General features: G+C 38.4%; 1 protein-coding gene across 4 annotated transcripts in view; it reads right to left on the bottom strand.

The window, feature by feature from the left end:
- LOC100643274 (neuronal acetylcholine receptor subunit alpha-7) overlaps nucleotides 1–22,450 on the bottom strand; it is a 264,223-nt gene that overhangs the window by 122,719 nt on the left and 119,054 nt on the right. For all 4 annotated transcript variants that reach the window (XM_048414508.1, XM_048414506.1, XM_020867826.2 and 1 more), the window contains exon 5: nucleotides 10,757–10,866. In XM_048414508.1, the coding sequence (XP_048270465.1) occupies nucleotides 10,757–10,866 (110 nt within the window). The remainder of the gene's footprint in view (nucleotides 1–10,756; nucleotides 10,867–22,450) is intronic.

Raw genomic sequence — 22,450 nt, 5'->3', positions numbered from 1 at the left:
ATACGTAGCATAATTATTAATATTTATTTTCTACAAAAAGTTAAAAGCGTGTTCCAATAAAATACAATTTTCTTGTAATATAAAATATCTACCTGGTACATAAAATCTATAAACTCGCTTCGTTACTTGTCGTGGAAACTATATTTTGTACTTTTTATACTCAATCGTATTAAGCCACTTATGTAAGTAAATACACGCGTTCTCGTCGTGAAATACGTAATCTTCTAACCTGATTCCTCCATCTTCGCAATTAACCAGGGTATTGTAAAACTGTGCGAAACTCGAGACACCTGAAAGTATTCGTCCCGAGAGGTAACTTCTAAACAACCACCGTAACAGCGATCGAGAAACTCGGTATTCTCGAGCTTTACTTGTCGACGGCTAACAAGCCAGCTGTCCGCAAGAGCGTGTTGCTCGCGATAGAGTTACCACGTCCGATCCACCGGAAATGGCCGCGGGGTCGCGATCGATCAACTCTTTCCCCTCGACTTCGCTTCGCTTTACGTTCGCGATTTGTCGCCAGTTTAGACGGCGCGGTCGGGGATTTAGCTTCCTCCAACGTCCCTATCGAGGAGGATTAAATTCACCTTCGGCGACGGAAGATGCGTAGGGTTTTAAGTGGGCGTCTTGCATAGAAATTCAGGCGGTTGAGGTTTCATCGACCATGCCACGAAACCCGCTCTCTCTCTCCACGCTTCTTAAGTACTTCCTACTGCTTCTACTTGCACGTGAATTTTCCTCCGGCATCGTTCGCGTTCCTCGAACTAGCCACGTTTCTAAACACGCGTCTATGTACGTACGTGTATACGTTGGTTCAACTTGCATATATAATAATTTAATAATAGAATATCACGGTTTAATCTTGAAAGAGTTATCGCAGGTTAAAGGACATTTATTTTCGACTGGTTTGGAGGTGAGAAAATTTCGCTGAACGATACCCACGCGCCACCTCCCTATTTCTCAGAAATACTCTTCCTGCTGCAAGAATCCTGGATAGTCGGTGCAACGACGTTAATCCAACCATTAATCTATACGTTATTTTGACCTATCTGGGCTTTCGTTCTTTCTCTGCTAGGTCGAAAGATCGAACATTTCCGAGAATTCTGCACTTTAAATCGCAATTGCTGAGAATTATATTTGAGAAGAATTTCTCTTAAAATCTCTTCCTTGAAAGTCTCCTTTAGATAGCCTCGAAGTAAATGTTATAAAATTAGGCATGACAAAAGATCATTGCGGAATTATTACGTGTAATTTTATAATTGATTTTAAAGATCAACGAAATTAGATCGATAAACGTAAAATAGCTATTTTTACGAGAATTTTAACGGGAATCTTCATCGTTGGATGTTTCCCATATCTTCAGTAATGTCACGGTTGTCTATGCGCGCGTGTACTCATTCGGGTTATTATACAATCATCGGTAAATAGTGGGAACGATGCAACGAGGCGATGGACCGTGTTCCAACTCGACCATCATAAATGTCGGGCAAACTGTCGGAAAGTTAACGGTGCCAAATCACCATGAGCGCCTATACACAGTGGCGTAGCATTAATTTGGTAGAAGCGTGCTCGAAACTCGACAACTCACGATATGCCCTGAGCATTGCCTCGAAACGACTGCCGGGATATTTTCTGGCGAAAATTTGATATTATACGCTTCTCAGATAAGCACTTTACGACAGAAACGCGTTATTTAGAGCGGAATAATTTCTGATGGAATGCACTCAGCGATCGTATAACCCGTGATCCGCGAAAGAACATCGTTTTCGATTCGATTTCAATCCAACTGTGTCTTACGATCTAGGAAATTTGAAAAACGTGAGTTTAATCCGAGATCGTTCCACGTTTCTTCAAACATTAATATTTCTATTATTTTAATAAATATCACAAACTGCTGACAAAATATGTGAAAAATATTTTTATAGAATTTTCTCTCACTCCACAATTTCCAATTTTTCGATTCTCCGATTTCTTTTCGCCTTTTCCATAATAGATATTGGCGATTTATGGCTTGGATATCATCCAAACGAATGTATCTATTGAATTGTAAATAAATCTCGCTGTCCTTTCGCCAACCACCTGAATCTATTATATTGTCTGTTAATCGTCTCCAATTAATCAAACCGCAGGAGATCTTTACGTCTTAAAATATTGATGGCTCTTTTCGAGAAGGAGATATCTATACTCTACGCTTTAAGAAACCGATTATTTTACTTATACGTCATTTATATTTTTGGACATCGTCTAATGTACGTACATAAATGACGCATGGCTAAGCCTTTTTCATCGAAACAAAGTTCTCTTTATATAATAATTTTTAATAATTGAAATTGACATTCTCAATAATTGCCGATAGACCTACGCGATATAATTAGTTGTTTCATTGAAAAGCATCTTCCCAATTATTGCAATCGGGATATTAAATTTATTAAAGACAATATTAATAAGATTTTTCGATTACGTAAATGATCAAAGTATTCTTGCCTTTGTAAATCATTTGATAAATTATGGAATTATCAAAATAAAGAATATTCGAAATTTTGTAAACCGCGTAATGACAAAATTGAGTAGCATATAATATTCTACCATATTTTGTAACAGTACCGACTCCGCGAACTTTTCCTTAATTATACAAACAACCGTGACCAACTAATTTCGCAAATTACGTCAAATAATACTTTCGAATATTAACTTTATAAATGTAACACGATCAAGCTACATTGCGAACGTAGGTGGATTCTAAAAATGGGCGAATGGAGAAGTAGCAGAATTTGAGAAAATTATTCACGCGTTTCAAATTGAAAACTTTATTAAAAATTCCGATATTACTTTACCGCGCAAGGCTATTTCTAAAGTCGAATAAAACATTCTCCGGACATACTACATTTTTATTTCCACGACAGTTTAGACATTTTTCCGTGCAACCAGTCAAATACGTGCATCCAGATAGGAAACTGGGAAATCGATTCCCCCAAACCAGTCGCGCAATTTCAATCAGCCCGCATAGTCTGTGCCGGTGCGGCGTGTTAGTTAAAATCAGCGTATAAAATTAACGCGTTGACACCGCGAACGAAAACATCGTCTGACCGGTCGAATCTCGATCGAATCCCGGCGACGATAGTTTGCATAGCTCGGAGAGCTGACCCGCGCGTGCACGTCGAACCGTACGTGACCTGCGTGTAGATAGATCGGTGGCTCGGTCTGGCGCGATCGCAGTGCTGGAGTAGTTGCGTTCGCCGGTATTCTGGTCGTTCCGCAGGAATGCTAAAACGTAGCTACGTGTTGCGCGTGTTTTGAGGGGGCGGGTTTCGGGCCCGGTGCTGCGGTGGCCCGCAGTGACGGGGTGGCCTGACGTCGCGTCTCTATTAATTATTCACATAATTACAGCCGCCACCCGCTGTAAGCCGTATTCGCCAGCGCCGTGTCCAGCAACTTCCGCCGCGATCTGCATCCTCATTGGTACGTAAGAGACGGGATCGTGGCAGTTCCATTGATTCGCGTGCGAATATAAAAGACGCGTGTAAAAGAGCGTGTTCATCCTGATTGATCTTGACCAGAGTTTTAACGTGGATTCGTGGGATCAACAATCTCCAGATTTGCCGCTGCGACCAACGATCCTATTCCACCCGCGTCCTTAAGCCGATTAAGCCGAGTGATTACCACAGAGAACAGCGTGTAACGTGATTATGACAAATTCGTGATCGTATTAGGGCGCCACTGGATAGACCTTCGACGGAGGATACGTGACAAGGTGAGAAGATGATCTCGTGATTTTACGATCGCTCTTGAAGAAATTAATTTTTTATCGGTTTCGACATTTACGCTTGCACTCTTCGCTGTGAAAAAGAAGGATTTCTTTCGTCAAATTGTTAAAACGATCTTCATCAAAATACCTTATTTATATCTGTTTACTCGATTCTATAAGTACGTAATAACTTTCTTCCAAGCACTTTTTACAAGTACTTTCAATGATAGTAATGACAATTCGTTAAAATTCTTGATTGCTACTATCATCTTCTTCTCTTACTGCTAATTTCTCTAACATTACATCGTTTATTATATCGTCTCACGTGTGCAACGAGGCATTCTGAAAACTACGCGTATGCCTGACAAAAGTTCCGAATTATGCGTATCGTTGTGACTGATCTTTTTCTTTCCTTCCGTTGATCGTTCGAAGAGAATCATTCGATAGAGATCGAGGACGATTCAAAATAGCGATTATCCGTATGCATTTCGAGTAGCAGAATGTGAAACGCATTTAATCGCGTGTAAAAAGCATTGCGTTGCAACAATTGTTTAAAGGAAGCGTGTTTAAACAAATATTGTGAAAAGCAACACGGTGGAACGATAAAATTTTGGTACATAAACCCGTAACATTCCCCTAACGAAAACGACAGGTAGAAGTGGAAATTACTTTGACAAATGTGGACGGTGAAATTCCGTTGACCAAACATCGACCATATATACATCGTTATGTTAACGTTACGGAAATGTTTTCCAGGTAACAACACATTCCGAGTGAATTTCGCAGTGGATAGAATTCGGTATTGGCCGATTGAATTTCTATTTCTCTTTGCCACGGATGTCATCATTTATCATCTGTACACGAACTAGAAATAAATTATTCGTTCCGCGTCCTAATTTTGAACGATGCTTATTGCACCTCTCTATTCCCCGTGAAAGATTATCAGATTTTGTTAACGAAGACGAAAAATTGTCAATGAAAATTATTCAAACGAAAGTATAAAATGAATAAAACCCGCAGAATGAAACTTCCAAAATTAAATGATCGCTAATTTCAGTAAATTCTAGATTCTCGACTCGCTTTGAATTTTCTCAATGATAACAAAATATAATAATAACAAAAAGAGTAGCTTTTTAATATTAATAAACGACCCTACAATAAAAAGATTCAAACCTTTGGACCTTCAAAATTCACTCGTCCGATAATTAAGTAATGAAATGGGACGTTGATCGATATATAAAGGGAATCGACTAGTCTGGTACAAATTTCATAAGAACCTGATCAATTCATGGCTGTGGTAAGGCAGTGCATTACGTACATTCGCGAGGGTGTTCGAATGAAACGGATTTTACGAGTTGCACGCCAGTCTCGAAGCTTTAACCTCCAGGTTATAGCAGCTTAAATTCGGTAGTACCGACTAAAAGTACCTCGGAGCGGGATGCTCGGGATTCGCTTTACGGTTTCGCAGGAAACACCTTTCTCTTTGAAAGAACTACTCGTAGTAACTGTTCCCCAGGGTATGTACACTGTCTTGTTAAATGGGCGCATGCCCTATTCCTATTATTTTCGCCCTGCCTGGACATGATAATTTGAAAGTACGTGCGAACGTACCGATACGTTTACATTTCATATTGTTTTATCGATCGTTCTTTTTTTTGATCGATATACCCGGTGTCCAGAGACTTTATTAATTTTTGGAATGATAATCGAATTGGAAACGAAAAGATATATTTTTGGAGGCGACGTAATATTTCGAGGATTCGAAAGATCGAAGTTCGGTTTACTTAACAATGTTCAATATTGACTATTCGGGAAACACTTCCATGTTTGCATACTCTGTGTTTCAAATGTGAATTTTTCAAATGTGGAAGGAACGAATAGAGATTGGAATTACAAATTGAAATCAAGATATTATTAAGAGTGTTTACACGTTAGGAAGTTTTGATGCGGCTAGCGTATATTCTATTTTATTTGTCTCTTCTTTGTACACCGTTACGTTGGTATTTCATTTACGTTGGATTTTCTTGCTTTACGCATAAAGTTCGTTTTCTCCGCTAAGGCAATTTTAAGCAGGAGCTTTCCTTTCTTTACGTAACAAATCTTACGTTACCACTGTACCGTTATTATATAGAACCGTTATTGGAATTAAAACATCCGGTTGAAACAACAACAGGCCGAATAGAATCACTAGTTTCACGACAACGTTCGGTAATCAAAGTTTCTCTACTCTGCAAAATCAATTAATCGAAACGATCTGACACACTTTGCGGAGGTAACAATTCACGTGAAATTCCCAGCTCTTGTTAGTCCCTGGTTGACCAATGTGGTCAATCGTTAGGTACTGTTGAAAGAAGATTCAACGTTTCGTCCCTCTTGTCCCCTCAAACACGAGCTCCATGATCCCGCCATTTCTCTTCTTACCTTCTACAACGAGCTCGATACGCGTCTGCGCAATCCTCGACTATCTCTCTTCCCGCTTTAGTCTTTCGTTCTTTTTGTCTCTTTTGTTTTTCGCTTTTTTGTTTTTTGCTATTCACGTGCTGGAACAGTTTTGCCGGATTTCCTGCGAGCTACCGAAGTTCGAAGGAGTTCCTCTAGGAATTCAGGAGATCAACGCGATTACGAGAATTAAGTGATTTTCAGATAAACTGACACAGGAACGAGAATAGGGAGGGACTATCGTCTAACCTTGCGGTTACTAGTTACGTTAAATTGGACTTGACATAAAATTCCGGCTTCTTTCGTACGATATACGTATTATTAGTTGACTTGAATTTTATAGAGGTAGGGTAGTTCTGTTTATGTAGCAATCACTCGGCTCCGATGATTACAAAGGTTCATTGGAACAAAAAAGGTCGCCTTTCCCGCGTTTCTCGGTTTACTATAATCTCAAGCTACGATTCATCGTAGAAACGTAATTTCTCCATTTTTGTTTACGGTCGAAATACAAACCATTGGTGTTTGTTCGTCTACGATCGATCGCAAATATCAAAAATGAACGTACAAGCTTTTCAAAAATTTAAGGTAATTACAACGAGAGTTTTATCTTTGAACGTTCGAATATTCGATAAACGATCTGTACTTTCGAATTAATATTAATTATAAAAAAGCTACCAAACACAAAGCCCGTTATTTATAAAATAAATTTGAATCTGCAAAAATCAATCTCGCCTGTAAATCTGAAAACACAAACAAGTACAAGCGGAAACCAACGCCTGATTTATACTTCTCAGAGGAAAGGAAAAGTATTTTATTCATCTGGTCGTGATCGTGGCCAAATTTCACGGGTTCCGTGGCCGAATCCCCATGCAAAATCGGCATCGGATTTCGTGTCGCCGCGAAATAAAGTCTCTGCTCAAACGTCAAATTCCATTGATCCGAGGGTTGGAAGCCGGAAAAATATAGTTCACGTCGGAGCGCGTTATCCGAAAGGTCCGTACCGTTCGTCTGATCGCAGCGGCTTAAATCGCGGCCAGCCTCGCTCGTTAATCCATTATTCAGCAAGCGGATCGGAAACTCGCGCCACTATGCAACGCGTAGTACGTGACGCGGTATCACTGTGAGAATGTGTAATAATTCGCCGGAATGGCGGGTGTATTCAACGAGGGCGATCGATTCCAGCGGCGATGGGAATCGGCTGACAGCCGAGTAGCGGGCGTATCAATATTGCGGGCCAGCAGAACGTGGAACGCGCCGGGACGCTCCGCGTGTTGCTTGCTCGCACCTACCATATATGCAGAGAGTTGCTGCTGCATTGCCTATTAATAATCTATAACTAATTAATCTAGAAGGCTGTGTGAGCAAGTGGCTGAGAACGAGAGGAAGCCACGGCGTTAATCGTCGAGGAAACTAGATGGAGAACGCTCCTTCGGGGATTTCTCTCCCGAAATCGTTGCATTAGGAAATCCGCTGCTTCTTCTTCCTTCGCGGTTCCACGCGATCGCGAATGTATAGCGTACATTTACTTCTGATACTCTAATGACAATGGAGAAAGAAAAACTGACGATTGGGAAAACATGAAGGCAGTTACAACTTTCTGATTTAGAGAGAATACAATTTCCTTTGATTCTCGACGTGTGATTTTGGAAATTGGACGATTTTGTCGTTCAAGCAGAAATAATCTTCGATACACGAAGAATTGTAATCGGAAGGGTGAACGCAGCGATGGAAACGTAAACAGAAATGCTTTTATCTTCTAACGTTACTTTCTACCTTTATTGGAGCGTCTGAGTACCCTTCTGTTCTTATAAATAAACGACGTAACACCGTGGCCCTCGCGACCTTTGGAAAAATGAATATGATCGAAATATATGCGATTAATGCCTCTGCGTTATCGCAATTCATGTCTCAATATGTACGAAAAGAACACGCACGAGCCGACCGGTCATTTTATTTCGCCTCTAAACACTGCCGCGTCAAAAAAAAGAAAAAAAAAATACTTTTGCGAAGTAAAAACTTTCTCGCGATGTATGTACACACCTGCATCGTATGGAAAAAATGGGAAAGAGGCGCCAAAGAGAGATACGAAATACCAGGCGGCTCGTCCCAAAAATTGTATCTACGGTTAGGATCGAAATATTCTGCAGGAAGAGTATGTGCATAGATAGATCTATCTATAATGTATAAAATATGTACAAATGAGAAATGTAAATATACAGGTAGTACGTACTGGATAAGATAGTGTATTGCTGGGACTCAAGAAAACGCATGCACTTCAGGGAGACTTCGATATATGTATATATATATATATATAACCATAATGTATGTGTATGTTCGTGACAGAATGTGTGTATATAGTAATCGAGTATAGAATTTTATATATAGAATGTATAGAATTTTCGTAAGAGATGCGAAGCAACACTGGGATTATGTTTACGTACCCTGGACGCTTTAAATCTAAATAGTCGGGAAAATCGTCGTGTGAAAATGAGGGAAAGGTAAGCGTCGTGTGAAACGTATGTATATTCGTTTTACGCAATCGACGACATACATAATGTGTAGCCGCCGTGGGTTTCTGAAACATTCTGAAAATCTTAGTTCCTCTCGGTTCGGGGCATCGAACGCGCAGCTTTTAATCCGGGCTTGTCGACGGTTTTCTTTAGCCAGTGATCTTTTACGTTTTATTCGATCCGTTGTTTTGCCGAGTTTAACGTCTCGAGTTGTACGTTTCGCTCTGAAAACGATTTTACGCTTCCCCCTTTTACGTTTACTTTTCTCTTCTTCTCCGTTTATTTCGTTATCACGCGTCCCTTCTTGCTTCTTACGCGGTCGCGGCCCGGCACGACTTCGGAAACAAAGAATGCAGTTTTACGGCGGAACGGAAACCTTGGTTTCCAGCGAGTTCCTATTGCTGGAAGCTCTCGCTTAATTTGACCGAGGAATTCGACTGTAAAATATTGACGACCCGAATTCGGCAACGAGCTTTTAAAGTTGCACGGCTTAAACTCCGCGGTCGACCAACCGCATGTAATTGCAACTCGAATGTATCGGATTACGCGGACGTATTGCGTGTACCACGAATTAACTCGATTTTGTCGCTTCCAATCCCATTGTGGATAAAAATGCCACGGGTAGAATTTCGATTTGTGAATTGCTTTGATGCAGATTACTCGCGCGCACGCGTTTGAACACCATTTTAAATTATTTTTATGAATCACCGATGCCTGTACATTTCTGATAAGACTGAATTTTTGCTTTCGTTTAATCATCGGATGTTTACGAGAACATGCGGCATAAAATAGTCGACCTTGCGCTTAAAAATAACGTGTAGCACTGGAGCTCCATTTTGGCTGTACAAAATGGAATTCTAAAGTCTATCGGTTACATGAGCATAACTAATTCTAACTTTTAGTATAGTATCGTGCTTCACCCATTTTGTTTGTTTATCGATAGCATCGTTAAAAGTATTTTAAACGTACCAACGATAAATAGTGATTTTTAGCAAGAAAAGTTTGATAAGACAAAATCGTATTCGAGAAATTACAATAGACAATAGCTACTATTCTATAAATACTAAAATTTATCACGTTCCGTGCTTCGACACGAGAATTTAAGAGCTTGATTTTCCCAAGAAAAAGGAACAGCAAGGCCTCGTGAACAAAAATTTGATTCTACGCTTTGAAATTTGCTGGAAAAGAAAATCAAAAGACGGCAAGTCAAACTTTATTCGGTTGAACGTTAATTCCACGCCGCACAAAGCAGGTTTGTACATATAATAATAAGTTTACAAGTTCGTTTTTTCCTAAAGAAAGTCAACAACAAAGCTGCTGAACAAAGAAAGATACGTAATTGTATATTTCGGACGGCCACCTCGTTCTTTCTTTATTTTTACAACAAAGTAACGTTGGCGAAGTAACGATATCTTTTACAAATAAGAGTCGTACGGGAAGCGTTATTTATATGTTTTTTCACTGTAAGCATTGGTGCAAATATTAATCAGCGAAGTTTGGCTAGGATGTAATAAAATCGAGCGATTCGTGATACACGATACGCGAACGGTATCGGTGACGGTTCGAAACGATCAAAGGTACGTTTATTTTTATCGACGTTTCCGGATGTGCAACTTTTCATGAACGCTGTAACGACCACGGATTAAACGCGTGCAGGTAACATGACGAGTGTCACGATGCAATTCGAATCCTCTAGACAAAACTCGCGATTAAATTTACGCGGGATTTATTTAAAGAATGCCCGAATTCGCGTTTGATCGAGTTTAGCTTTTACTTTTAGCGAAATAACGAATTTAATCGAAACTCGAAAAATTCTCTCTCAATTTTTTCTTTCTTCGCGTTTCATTTTTATTCAGTGGATACTTTGACCAACCACGAATACTTTAATGAAATAAATTTAAATTTCATCGATCGAGTTTTCGTTCGCGGAAGTAACCGAATACGTTTTTAACGAGCAGGCATTCATACGGGTTTTACTTTGTCACGCGCGATAATTAGGTTTGTCGATCGATTTATCGTGCGAGACCAAATTACCTATGCAAATGCAACAAGATTCTGTTACCTGTTGTACATGAGAATGTCTGGCTTCCAAAGCTTGTTCGGTGTAATTCGAAGGTCCTTCACGCCACCGTACTCGGACTCGTTCCATTGAAGGTTGTAGTCCATCCATTCCTGAAACAATGAACAATTATCGTAAATGGACGAGCTTTGATTATCAGCTATATACTGTCCATCTCCTGGTATATTCTATACGTAAACATCTTGTATGTACATTTATCAAATCATCTGATTGGAACTTTCTTCTTTGAGCAAAGAAAGGTGGCAGTTCTACTGTAATTATCTAATTACAGTCTGCGCAGGTGGGTCCTAGATTCTCAATCTGTGGGAATGAGTAATTTTTATATGATTTGTTTCTGAGTATAGACGTTGCTACTTTTCCTTTTCTTGGTAATTTGCTTTAGTTGGTTAGGTTTCAATAATTAAACTAATCAACTTTTCTCACAATGTTATTATTTGCAAATTTATTTAGTGTAAATGGTCGAACAGAATTATATCGTAAATATGTATCTGTTGTATGTATTCATTGAAGGTGCTTTAAAAAATGCATACGATACGTTTTCGATGAATTGTTCAGTGCAACTTTTTGCACAGATATATAATATTTCGTGAACGTTAATAATTCATTTCCTGATCTATCGATTATCCAAACACGAATCAAATATCAAATAACAATCTAGATCGTTCAAACAGTGTCAACATGATAATATATGAATTTAATTAACTCCAATGGAAAGTCAATCCACGTTATAACTTGTAAATAGAAATCACAACGGCCAACGTACATTATAATTTATTTAAAGAAATCACTGAAATTGAATCCTGCCAAAATTGAAAATCCGTTATCGGGAACAACTTCAGCTAGGAAGAATATCAATTTTCCATAGTCTAGCGAGGATAATGAAGCACGAAAAGTCAGGAGAACTTCGTTGGGGCATGAAATCGGTAAAATTAATTAATCCTCGTTAGCTGGAAAATTAATTATTCGTGGAGATATCCTTCTTCGAGCGATCTGTATAAAAGGCTTAATGTGGATCCAGCTCGAGCGTGCCCAAGTCAAATTCCACGAAGAAACAACGAGTATCGACCGTAAGCTTCGTAATTGAATTTGTCGAACTGTTCGCATGAAACCGTAACAACTTTCATCTTCCTTTGCTTTCGTCGTTGTCTTCGTGGCTGAAGAATGACTCGCAAAATAACTAGTCTGCAGGCACGCGCAAAAGTAATCCACAAAGCACCGTGTTCAAGGAGATAAATTTGCCAAGAGCTCTAGAATAACGGAAATCGGTACTAGTGAATTACGGTCGAGCGACAAGACGCCTCAAAGAGCTTGGATAATTGTCATCGTTCCTTGAATATACCGTAGTAACGTTGGATGAAGCACTTTAAATGTAAATTGTCTAAACATCCCCTTTGTGCATTTTTGTTTGCTCCACAGGGAGGAACGAATTTAAGCGGCAAGTAATGAAAAATAACGCGACAATATCGAGGTTGAAATGACTGATTCGAATAGGTTACTTCGATTGGATGTTTGGATGCTTCTTAGCATGTAAGTTTTCCGTAAAGGAAGATTGCTTGCAACTTACCTATTAATTTTACGAGTAACGACATATACTAGGTATGTAAATATGAAACCGGAATTTTTGTATAGAAAATACACGTTTATTGTATGAAAATGATTAAAAATATTTTATTCGAAGTATTGCCCATCGCTAGCTATACATTTTTCCCACCTGTCTGGCAATTGGTGGATGCCACGCCAAAAGAACTGTCGCTCTTTTGAGGCAAACCAGTCATCGAGCCATTTTCGTACATTTTCGTAAGAAGTGAAGTGCTTGTCAGAAACTGCGTGTCCCATCGATGCAAATAAATAGTAATCGGACGGAGCCAAGTGTGATGAGTAAGCCGCGTGCGGAAGTATTTCCCAACTGAACTCTTCGATCGTTTCCTTGACCGGTTTTGCTGTATGCGATGGTGCATTATCACGAAGCAAAATTACTTTGTGTTGCCTTTTTTGATATTCTGGTCGTTTTTCACGCAAAGCTTGATTCAAATCGATCATTTGTTGTCGGTAGCGCTCAGTATTAATGGTTTCGCCAGGTTTTAACAGCTCATAATAGATCACACCCTTCTGATCCCACCAAACACGTTCTTCGTTCCTCACGTCAAAATTGCCAATTTTAAACCACTCAAAGCACTATGATTTACCAAGAGCATGCTCACCGTAAGTTTCGACAAGCATTCGATGCGATTCTGCAGCAGTTTTCTTCAAATGGTAACAGAAAATCAATACTGTCCGCAAATCGTAGTTTCCAGGCACAAAATTCGACACGTTCAACGCTATTATAAACTATGCTGTTGTATGAAACTTGTATTGTTCTGAGTCGAAAATGTTTGTGAGATGTCAACAAAGACTTTTGGCATCAATGACGCAGTTTAGTGATAACTACATTATCAGCTAGGGCCATCTATAGGCAAATTCCGGTTTCATATTTACAGACCTGATACTTTCGGTTGCACTGTGTCTACTCTATATTTATGGCTGACTATACGTCCCTAATACTACTTTGGTCTCTCTACGGTCTTCGAACTCTTGCGATCTAATCTCGCTTTCGTTTCAATAAACACGGAAGCTTAACGTTCTAAGGGAAACTTAACCAAGGTGAAGACGGAAAGTTACAAATATTTTTTCAAACGTCCCCTAAACTTAAAAAAGAAGTCTTAGCGATCAAAGAACACAATTGAATCGGGAAATAACCCGGAGGATGTAGCAGGATGAAAACGCGAATCACGCGAGATCATGCGTTATTTATTACGTTACACGATACTGCACAACATCTATCGTCTATATCGGTTCGAATAAAAAGCTACACACCCATCTCTCTAGGTCAGCGTTCCCTCGTTAAATGTACTCCGACAAATTGGATGAATTACGAAGTGCAAAATCAATGCGTGCTCGGCCGGTAAATTGCGGCGAGTTTAACGTCAGATTGAGCCGGTGAGCGGCGTCAAAATGAAAACCGCGGCATTACTAAGCCGGGCGAAGGGAGCGGACAGAAGCAAAGAGCCAAGAGTGAACTGCGGCCGGTAGTTGTGTATATTTTAAGCGCAGCGACTTTCGAGGAATGCGCGACCTGGTTTTATGACGGCGGTGTGCAAGCTGCATAGAAAACGCGGTGTTCTATAATGTATACTTCAATTTCCGGGTCCGGACGGCCGAGTCTCGACGTTTGCTCATTAGATTACGCGGCTGAATTGCACAAACGAGGAATTCAGAGGGTGAAAGTTCGCCTTGCCCGTTTGCGTGGGCGCGGCGGGGAGACGCGTCGTGTCTGCTTGGAGATTTTCAAGTTCCTTTTCCCGGCGATTCGACGGCTTCCTGTGAGCCATGGAAACGAGGCGTAACGAACGCTCTTTCGGCGTTCCCCGGTGAAATAAAATTTCGTCTCAACGGCTCACCGAGTGCTTTCTATTTGCTGCCAGCTGGAGCTTCCGCAAGGAGTTCTACGCTTTCGGAGATTAAAGGATCGCTTTCGCTTTTTTCCCCTCGCTTTTGTTTCTTTTTCCCTCTTTCTTCTTCTTCCCTTTTTCGGTATCCGGTTTTTATTCCTCGAGAACCATCGAAGGACTTTAACCTTTCGAAATATAATTCGAGATATAATTCGAGATATTAGAAGCCTATCCAGTGGTACGGTGGTCCAGATTTGTCTCGTTTTGTCTTCTCGAAATTGGCTTTTAACTTACTAATGCGTTAGAGAATTAGAACGATGGACAAATAACGAAATCAAGTATAACTTTTTCACATGAATTTTTATCAAATAATCTCGTTTCGTTTTTGTATAAAATATGCAAAGATTGGAATCTTTACGATATACCATACCGTTCCAATCGCTCTTCAAGTTTCTCTCGTAATCTTTCGTTCGCAATTCACATAACTTTTGACCTCGATTTCTTTCGATTATTCCTTTATCGTACCGCGATACAGCCCCTTATTAACTTTCATCGACGAATAGGATTAATATCGCAATAACAGGAATTTCTTAATATCCCTCGAAGTCAAAGGATACGTAGTTTCGTCATATGATTTATGTGCTTCGTGCATGACTGTGCTGCATGATAGTTTTGTTTATTGCGATGGAGAAGATAGATGATATTTTTCGTATAAAACGAGTAACGAAAAAGAGTTTCCATATTTCACAACCTTTTGAAAATCAACGCGTAAAGAATTTGATGATTGATCATTTTCATGACTTACACTGACAAGTTTACGGTATAATTTATATGAATATACGAATTGTTCATTCGCATATTCATTTATGTTAATTTTATGAAATCGACGTTGTAATAATAGGCGATACGGAAAAAGTTTTTAGCCGAATCTAAATTCATCTTTAGCTGCGATTTTCCAAGATGCATCTATTATTCGATGTCACTTAACTGTAATATACGTTTTCGCGAAAGATCATTTTACATTCATCATAATTACTTCTTTTCTCCCTATCATCGAGCGAGATTGCCTCGCCACGGCCCTGATGAAAACTGTCTCGCTAAATTTTATTTTCCGCTAGTCTCGTTACATTCATCTGCATCGTGCGTTTCAAATTTTCTTGTCCAAGGATATTTTCTGAAAGTCGATTTTCAATTTACTAGTAAACGTCGTAAGCCTTAAACGTCGTATACAAGATCCTTCTGTAATCATGGCAGCGTAGGTAGCAACATTTAACAAAGTATAGTATAATCCCTGTCTTACTTTAGAATCTCAATCCCTTCTTGATTCTTCTCCGAGCACACGCAGGACTAGTCAAAGAAGACCCATCGAAGAAGAAGGGAAAAGAACGCTGCTAACAATATACGAGATTTGTTCGGAGTGTCTTCGTGTTTTCTACTTTACGCTTACCCTTATGCATGAACGCATTTCTTAAAAGAGCACAAATCACTCTTGGAGATAAAGAGAAAATTTCTAATAAATACTTTACCGAGCAAGATCGAGACTAAAAATAAAGGAATCTCGATTATATCCACGCAATTTTGTAAATTGATATTTACATAATTATTACGTACACCCCCGTTTGCAAGTGAACGATCGATTAACCATGATTTCATATTCACGCAGGATGATCCTTTCAGGAGGGTGGTAGGCGTGTCTAAAGTATTTTCTCATGTTGATCTGCGTATAAAAAATCAGACACAAGTAAACACGAAATAAATAAAAAGCACGAACTGAAATATATTTCGCTCGGGTATTTATTCGCGACTTAATTTGTCGATTGCCAAATAGGAAAGTTCGTTTCGTTGTTTCATTTTAAACTTCAAAATCGCGATTGACGAGTAAACCGTTTTCTTTTAAAGTATTAGAAAACTTCTGGTCTCAGGTGTTTTCCTCTTTTCGTAGAATGCGTCGAAAAACTTTACGAGAAAACGATCGAACCTCAAGGCGGATGATTATAGGGAAGAATATTATAAGTTCGCATACCACGTTCTTGTGCTTCGTAACCAAACTTCGGCAGAGTATCAAACGACTTTCATAAAGTTTGAATTAAACGTATCCCTGTGTAACGAGCGGACAACGTAATTGTACTTTTAATATAAAGAAATTCCTAGGTAAGCACACTTTGTACTAAACTAGTTCTTTCTGCAGAAATTCTTCATATCGAGTTTCATAAAATAAAACCGATACTTTTGATGCATTTCAAATGCAGTCTTTTACATAATTTTATTTACCGTGATACGTTTAAGGAGATATAAACTAACGCTTAAGTAGGCAACGAAACGAGTCCTTTTTCTAAACACTCGAAATAATGTCTGCATTACACAGCGTAGCTCGGGTTACCATGACTCATTGTAATATAATTGTAATATACAATTCCAAATCGTGTCATTAGCACGTGTTATCAGGAGAAACAGCTCCTCGGTGTGGAAAATGTAATGCACCCCTTAGGATTATCTAATTTTAATCCATTCAAAGTATAATATGCTTCGTAACAAGTATAAAGGGAAATCTCTTATTAAAGATAACGTAGAAGGTAAATGATTACTTTGTTACTCGATTAGTGTACAAAATTATTCTATATATAACGATTATCTTGTCAAATTTCTTCTCAGTATATTTGATGAACGATCAAGGGGATCTTTAATAATTCAAGGTAAAAATCTGTGGAAAGGAACAATGAAAGTAGACTCGCGAAAGAATTCGTGCGAGAGAACTTGCCATAATACTTTCTCCATTGGACGATATTTCTACATTTACGAAGCGCACTAGCACTTGGGTTTGTGGATTATGTGGTTCTAGAAGTGATCAAGTAGCAATGTTACTATCCCTCTTGAGGGCTTACTCGTCCCTCCGGCAGAACGTGATCTTGAGAACTAGTCAGCTAGTGGTTTGGAAATCCACAAATATTCTGTTGGAGGAAGAGAGAAAGAGAGAGAGAAGAGTTTCATAAAGTATTAATTTTAAAATCTAGTGTGAAAGTTGTGTTCTAACTTCTCTGTATTTAAGTACATACTGTGCTTAAAGCAAATGAATCGACTAATTATGACGTAAAAAAATACTTCAAATGAAATAAAAAAACGTTGCTAAGGTAGTTTCAGAGTATTGGAATTCGACTCGCTTAAATCCAGATAACTCGGTTAACCCGAACGTGGCTTGATATAGTTTACATAGAGAAATATATAATTGCAACAACACTTGTGCTCGATTGAAACGTACAAAAAGGCCGAGATTTCTAGAGAAATTATTGTTCGTGCGAAATTTAATTTCGTCTGAACTCGTGTCGTTTACAAACAAAAGTGCAAAAATTTATTGCGTCACTTCTTACCATGTGTACGGTGTTATTTAATTAAAAAATTTCATTAGTTTCCGGAATTTCAGAGCTATGTAGATACAACAAAAATATGATGAATTTATTATTCCGGTATCGTAAAAACGATACAACGGCACAATATCTTCTATATATATCTTTTTTTTTTAAATAAAGGCATTTCAAATTTTTCGAAAGAACGAAGCTTTTGAATGCATTTCCATATATTACGGTCGCTATCGGGAAATGGCTGACATTCATATAGGAAAAAGAGACATATCTCAATCGGATCGGACTCTGCAAATGCCCATCGTTCGAGCTGCAACGGATTGCCGCATCTATCTTCGGATGACCACAATAGTGGGTGCATGCACTTGACCGGCTCTCTCACGTGTATTAATGCAACGCGTGCTTTCGGTTAAGACTGAGGCTGGATGACGATCTTGCGAGACCACAGTGTTACCCTGAATCTACATCGACCATACTAATCCGGGGAACTCGTCCCAGAAGACCTCGTTTTTCGGTGACGTTGGACTCAATTGGTTCTGAAAGATCGATACCGATACGATGTTGTTTGAAACAGTGTTTCTATTCGAAGTAATCGCGATCAATTTGGTTTGATAATAACGATAAATTCTAGAAAAACGATAGTGAGATTTTGCAAGCTTATTACGTAATTGTAGATAAACATTTTTCTATTATTAATATTCATATTTCATCCATTTACTATGTAAACCGCGATAAAACGTTAGTAAATTAGTTGAATTAATTGCCTAGGAGTTTTTACCATTTTCCTTTCCTTCGTTTCAAGAAACACGTATATCGTATGAAGCTTACATATCGTAATAAAGCTGCCTTTTGTATACTATAATACACAATGGCTAATTTATTACGAACTTCCAATTCAAACCGAAATTGATATACTGTAGAGATTAAACGGCCGATTATTTCAACTGATGCAAGACACGATATTTTCGAAAAACATATTGCTCCAAGTCTTTACCTTAATTAGTTTCCACGATACATAATTTCGTATTATTAAATCGTCGCAAATGCATGGATATGTTGAATGGCGGTTGAAATTCTGGGCGTGACCTACTTTTTTCCTGGAAATACGCATATCTCAGCGAAATAGTGGTGGTACTAGTACTGCTACTGCTAAAAAAGCAATGACCAACGTCTATTGCTGACCAGCGCACAGGTGCTACGCTTAGGGTAGGGCAGTGAATGCATATGAGCGAGAGGTCCGACTGTGCGAGAGAGAGGCGTACAATGAATTATTTGAAATTATGATTCGTTTTAAACGGCGATATCTCGACAACGAGAAGTCGTATCCAAGTAAAACAAAAATTCTCTTTAAAAAGGAAGTTTATTATCCCTAACGACATAGGTAATTACGGTCTAGAATGTTTAAATTGTAGAATGTTCTAATTTAAGGCGATAGTTAAACCGATAATTGCGTACATATATTACATATAATAAATACAGAGAATGCATTTTTGCTGCTTTAATTTACTTTTAATGGCATTCGTAGTTGCGTTGTCGACATTTTGGTCTGTGAGTATAAAATTACATTGAAATGCTGATTAATAATAATTTAGGTGTGAGAGTTACGACTTTAACCGACATTAACATATAGAACGACGCTTCGATGTAAAACAAAATGTGCGCGACAATAACTTTCTGCATAAACTTAGTTGCGATTTCCTCGCGAAATTAACGTTTGTTTTCATTGCAATTCATATTTTATAGCGTTACGTATTTGCGGGCGCGCGCGCTCCTACAAATTCTTAATTATAAGTGAAACTTTAAAATTTTAATTTCATAATTATATTTACTTAACAAATATGAAATTAAACATTTGTTACAGTTATCACCTCTGTATAGCTTTACGTAAGAACTTTACAAATTTATTACACTGTAGCAATGTTTATTGTACGCTATGTTGTATTTCCTATTTTATCTCGTGATAAAAGTTATATGTTTAATATATTTTAAATATACGATGTTGTTACAACGAAGTAAACAATGTCGTGTACACGTATTATTCATATGTGAAAGCAAAGAGCATCAAGCAATACGGGCTGTTTTATATTCATGAAAACTAAAACTGTTAAATCATATACATACCTCGTATATATGTATATAAAAAAGAAAAAAAAATACATGAGATATTTTCATAAATGATTCATGGAATCTTTAGGTATCAGTTATGAAAATTTTACCACCTATTAACATGAACAGCAGTTACTATGTATCGATGATCTTTCATGTATAATAAATAAAAGCTGGAAATCCATCATATTATAATTTTGTACTAAAATTTCTCTCAGTTTACGTTTATCTATTTGGAACAATAGAAAATTTGGCAAAATAATCCAGCTTCGTATTTCCAATGCATGTTTCTTACAATGGAACTCCTTCTGTGAGAAAAGGAGGAATTCCGTTCCGAAATTCAAGTTCGTGCGATAGAGGCATCGATAGAAATCTCACAGAACGATTACGCATCACGACAGCGCGCTCAGAAGCCGCCAGAAATTATTGATCTTGTTAGGATAATTAGAATTATCGGGTTATGCGGCGAAGGAGATTGCTCTGGCACGGGGTAACTTGTGTGCAGCTTGCTTCAGGATAGATTATGGGCCGACGGGTTTCGGAATGGGTTAGAACGTTGGGACATGCCGTATGTCGCTTGAATTGTTCATTTGACGCCGCCCTGGTCCTTGTTCCTACCTCTGTATATATGCACATATACGCAAACACAGATATACATAGCGTAGTACTCGCTTCTCTGGCCCCTGGATTAAACGCACTCAAACGTGAAAGATCTCTGAAGTTCGTTAATTCGACAAAGACAGATAGGGAGATGGCTTGTTACTTCGGTCGCAAGCCACGGAATTCGCTTGACGCGATAGCGTCGGGCCATCTCACTCGTTGTACGATCGATTGTGCACGTCGATGACAATAAAACGTTATTGGAATTCGAACGAGGGTGGCGAAGCCCGGCTTATAGATTTTGTTCGAGACGAAATTAGTTTTCTTCAGTTTTTGGCAGACTCTGGCTCGCTCCGCGTTTTATTGCGCTGATGTTTTGACGAAAATTCACTGGCTAACTTTTTGGAATACGTTATACGAGCGAAAGTAAAGTAACGGTTCTGAAATAGTTTGTATGCTCTGTGGAAATGGGAAATGAAATGGGACACGACCATGGGAAAAGAGGTAAATCATCGCTCAGTTTGATCATCTGCTTTTATGATCATCAAAGTGGTAAGTTTAGAAAAATTGAAAATGTTTTAGGTGAAACGTTTTGACGATGATATTTCGCGAGATGAAAATATGAAAATACATTGAGGATCTAAGATTTAATTTTTCGCGCAAACATCGTTGTTACGGGGTCTTTTATTTAAGATTAAAATAGAAGAAATGTTAATTCGTTGTTCGTAACTTTTAGCATTTGACGTCATCTTAAATTTTATAAGAAGTAGCAGATCTCGATAATCTAAACGGACAACGAACTATTTGGATATTAATAGAACTTACTCTCATTCTTTCTGCTGCGTTTCAGTTATTAGCTTCGTGTTATTAATTAGGCTAATTGCGCCACGAACAACGATAATCCTCCATTTGGCATATTATTCAATGTATGAGATACGTATTAACATATTGGCAATTTTGTCTGAATAAAATACTATTCTTAGATAACTGAAATTTGCTCTCATTTCATTTCCAAATTAGGCATTGCTTTTTCTTATTTCATAGGATATTTTCAAGCATATGGTCAACTACGATCTATGTCATCTCAACGAAGACATGATTCTAAGTAGAATTTCTTTACTTCTCATTCTAAACGAAAAAAATATCGCGTTTGCTGTAATTCTGCGACAAAGATGTTTCAGAAATTATTAACAACTAAGCTTTTACTAGAACTTTCTCACTTAGAGTTACATTTCAATCCACCGTGCTCGTGTTTGAAAATATCCTGTATGTCCATCTGATTTCTTTCTCATCTGGTCTTTATGGCGCGCTGAAGTCCTACAGCTAAACAGAAATATCGTTGAATGACTCAAGACCAGGTCTTTTAATTAAAGTAACGTACCGACAGAAATAGCCGGATCCATTTCGTTGGAACAAAGCCGATGAAAAGAAACGATAACGACCTGGTAGCAATATCATTGTTGCAAAGCTAACACGGAGGAACGATTCTCCCGAGCCATTTTAAGGTCATCGGAAAGCTTCTCCCTCGATCTCGGCGATTCCTCCGCTTTTTAAATTATTCGCGTCACGTCTGACGGACAGACGTTCCCCTCGAATTCGGTCGTACAAACAGTAGTCTCATTGAAACCTCGTGATTATTGTTCAGTTTATGAACGAAATGTCTGAAATGGAGACCGAATAGTGAACGTTAAACGGAAGTAGAAATAGATAAAAGTAGAATTGAATGTCAAAATTATTGTGCGAGCGGATACCAAAACTCGAAAGTCAAAGTTATTTCAAATTTGTACGTTGAATAATATTCGTTAAAATATTACGAAGAGTTACGATAGAAGAATACGATAATGTGTATTCTGTGGACGATTTGTAATTATCTAAAAATTGATGCTTGATGCTCATGTAGCTTAATTACTAAAATCTGTGAATATGTCTTATTTCATTTATAACATAACTCTTGTAAGGATGTGAAGGAAACAGAGAATCCGAGAAATCACCTATTAAACAAAATCACATGTCCAATCAAGCGGTAAATAACGGATGATAAAGTCGAGAATTCGATTTAACCCCTTAACCTACGATTTACGTTCGAGAATTTTATGTAGTACGTGAATTACGTGTAGTAGGTACTACGGACTATGCCTGTAACATTTACGTTTGGTCCGATCATATACTACGGGCTATGGTCGTAA

Source organism: Bombus terrestris, chromosome 2 (assembly GCF_910591885.1).
Source record: "Bombus terrestris chromosome 2, iyBomTerr1.2, whole genome shotgun sequence".
In the NCBI taxonomy this organism is placed as follows: Eukaryota; Metazoa; Arthropoda; class Insecta; order Hymenoptera; family Apidae; genus Bombus; species Bombus terrestris.
Note: the sequence above shows the minus strand (reverse complement) of the source record. Positions and strands in the feature narration are given on the sequence as shown.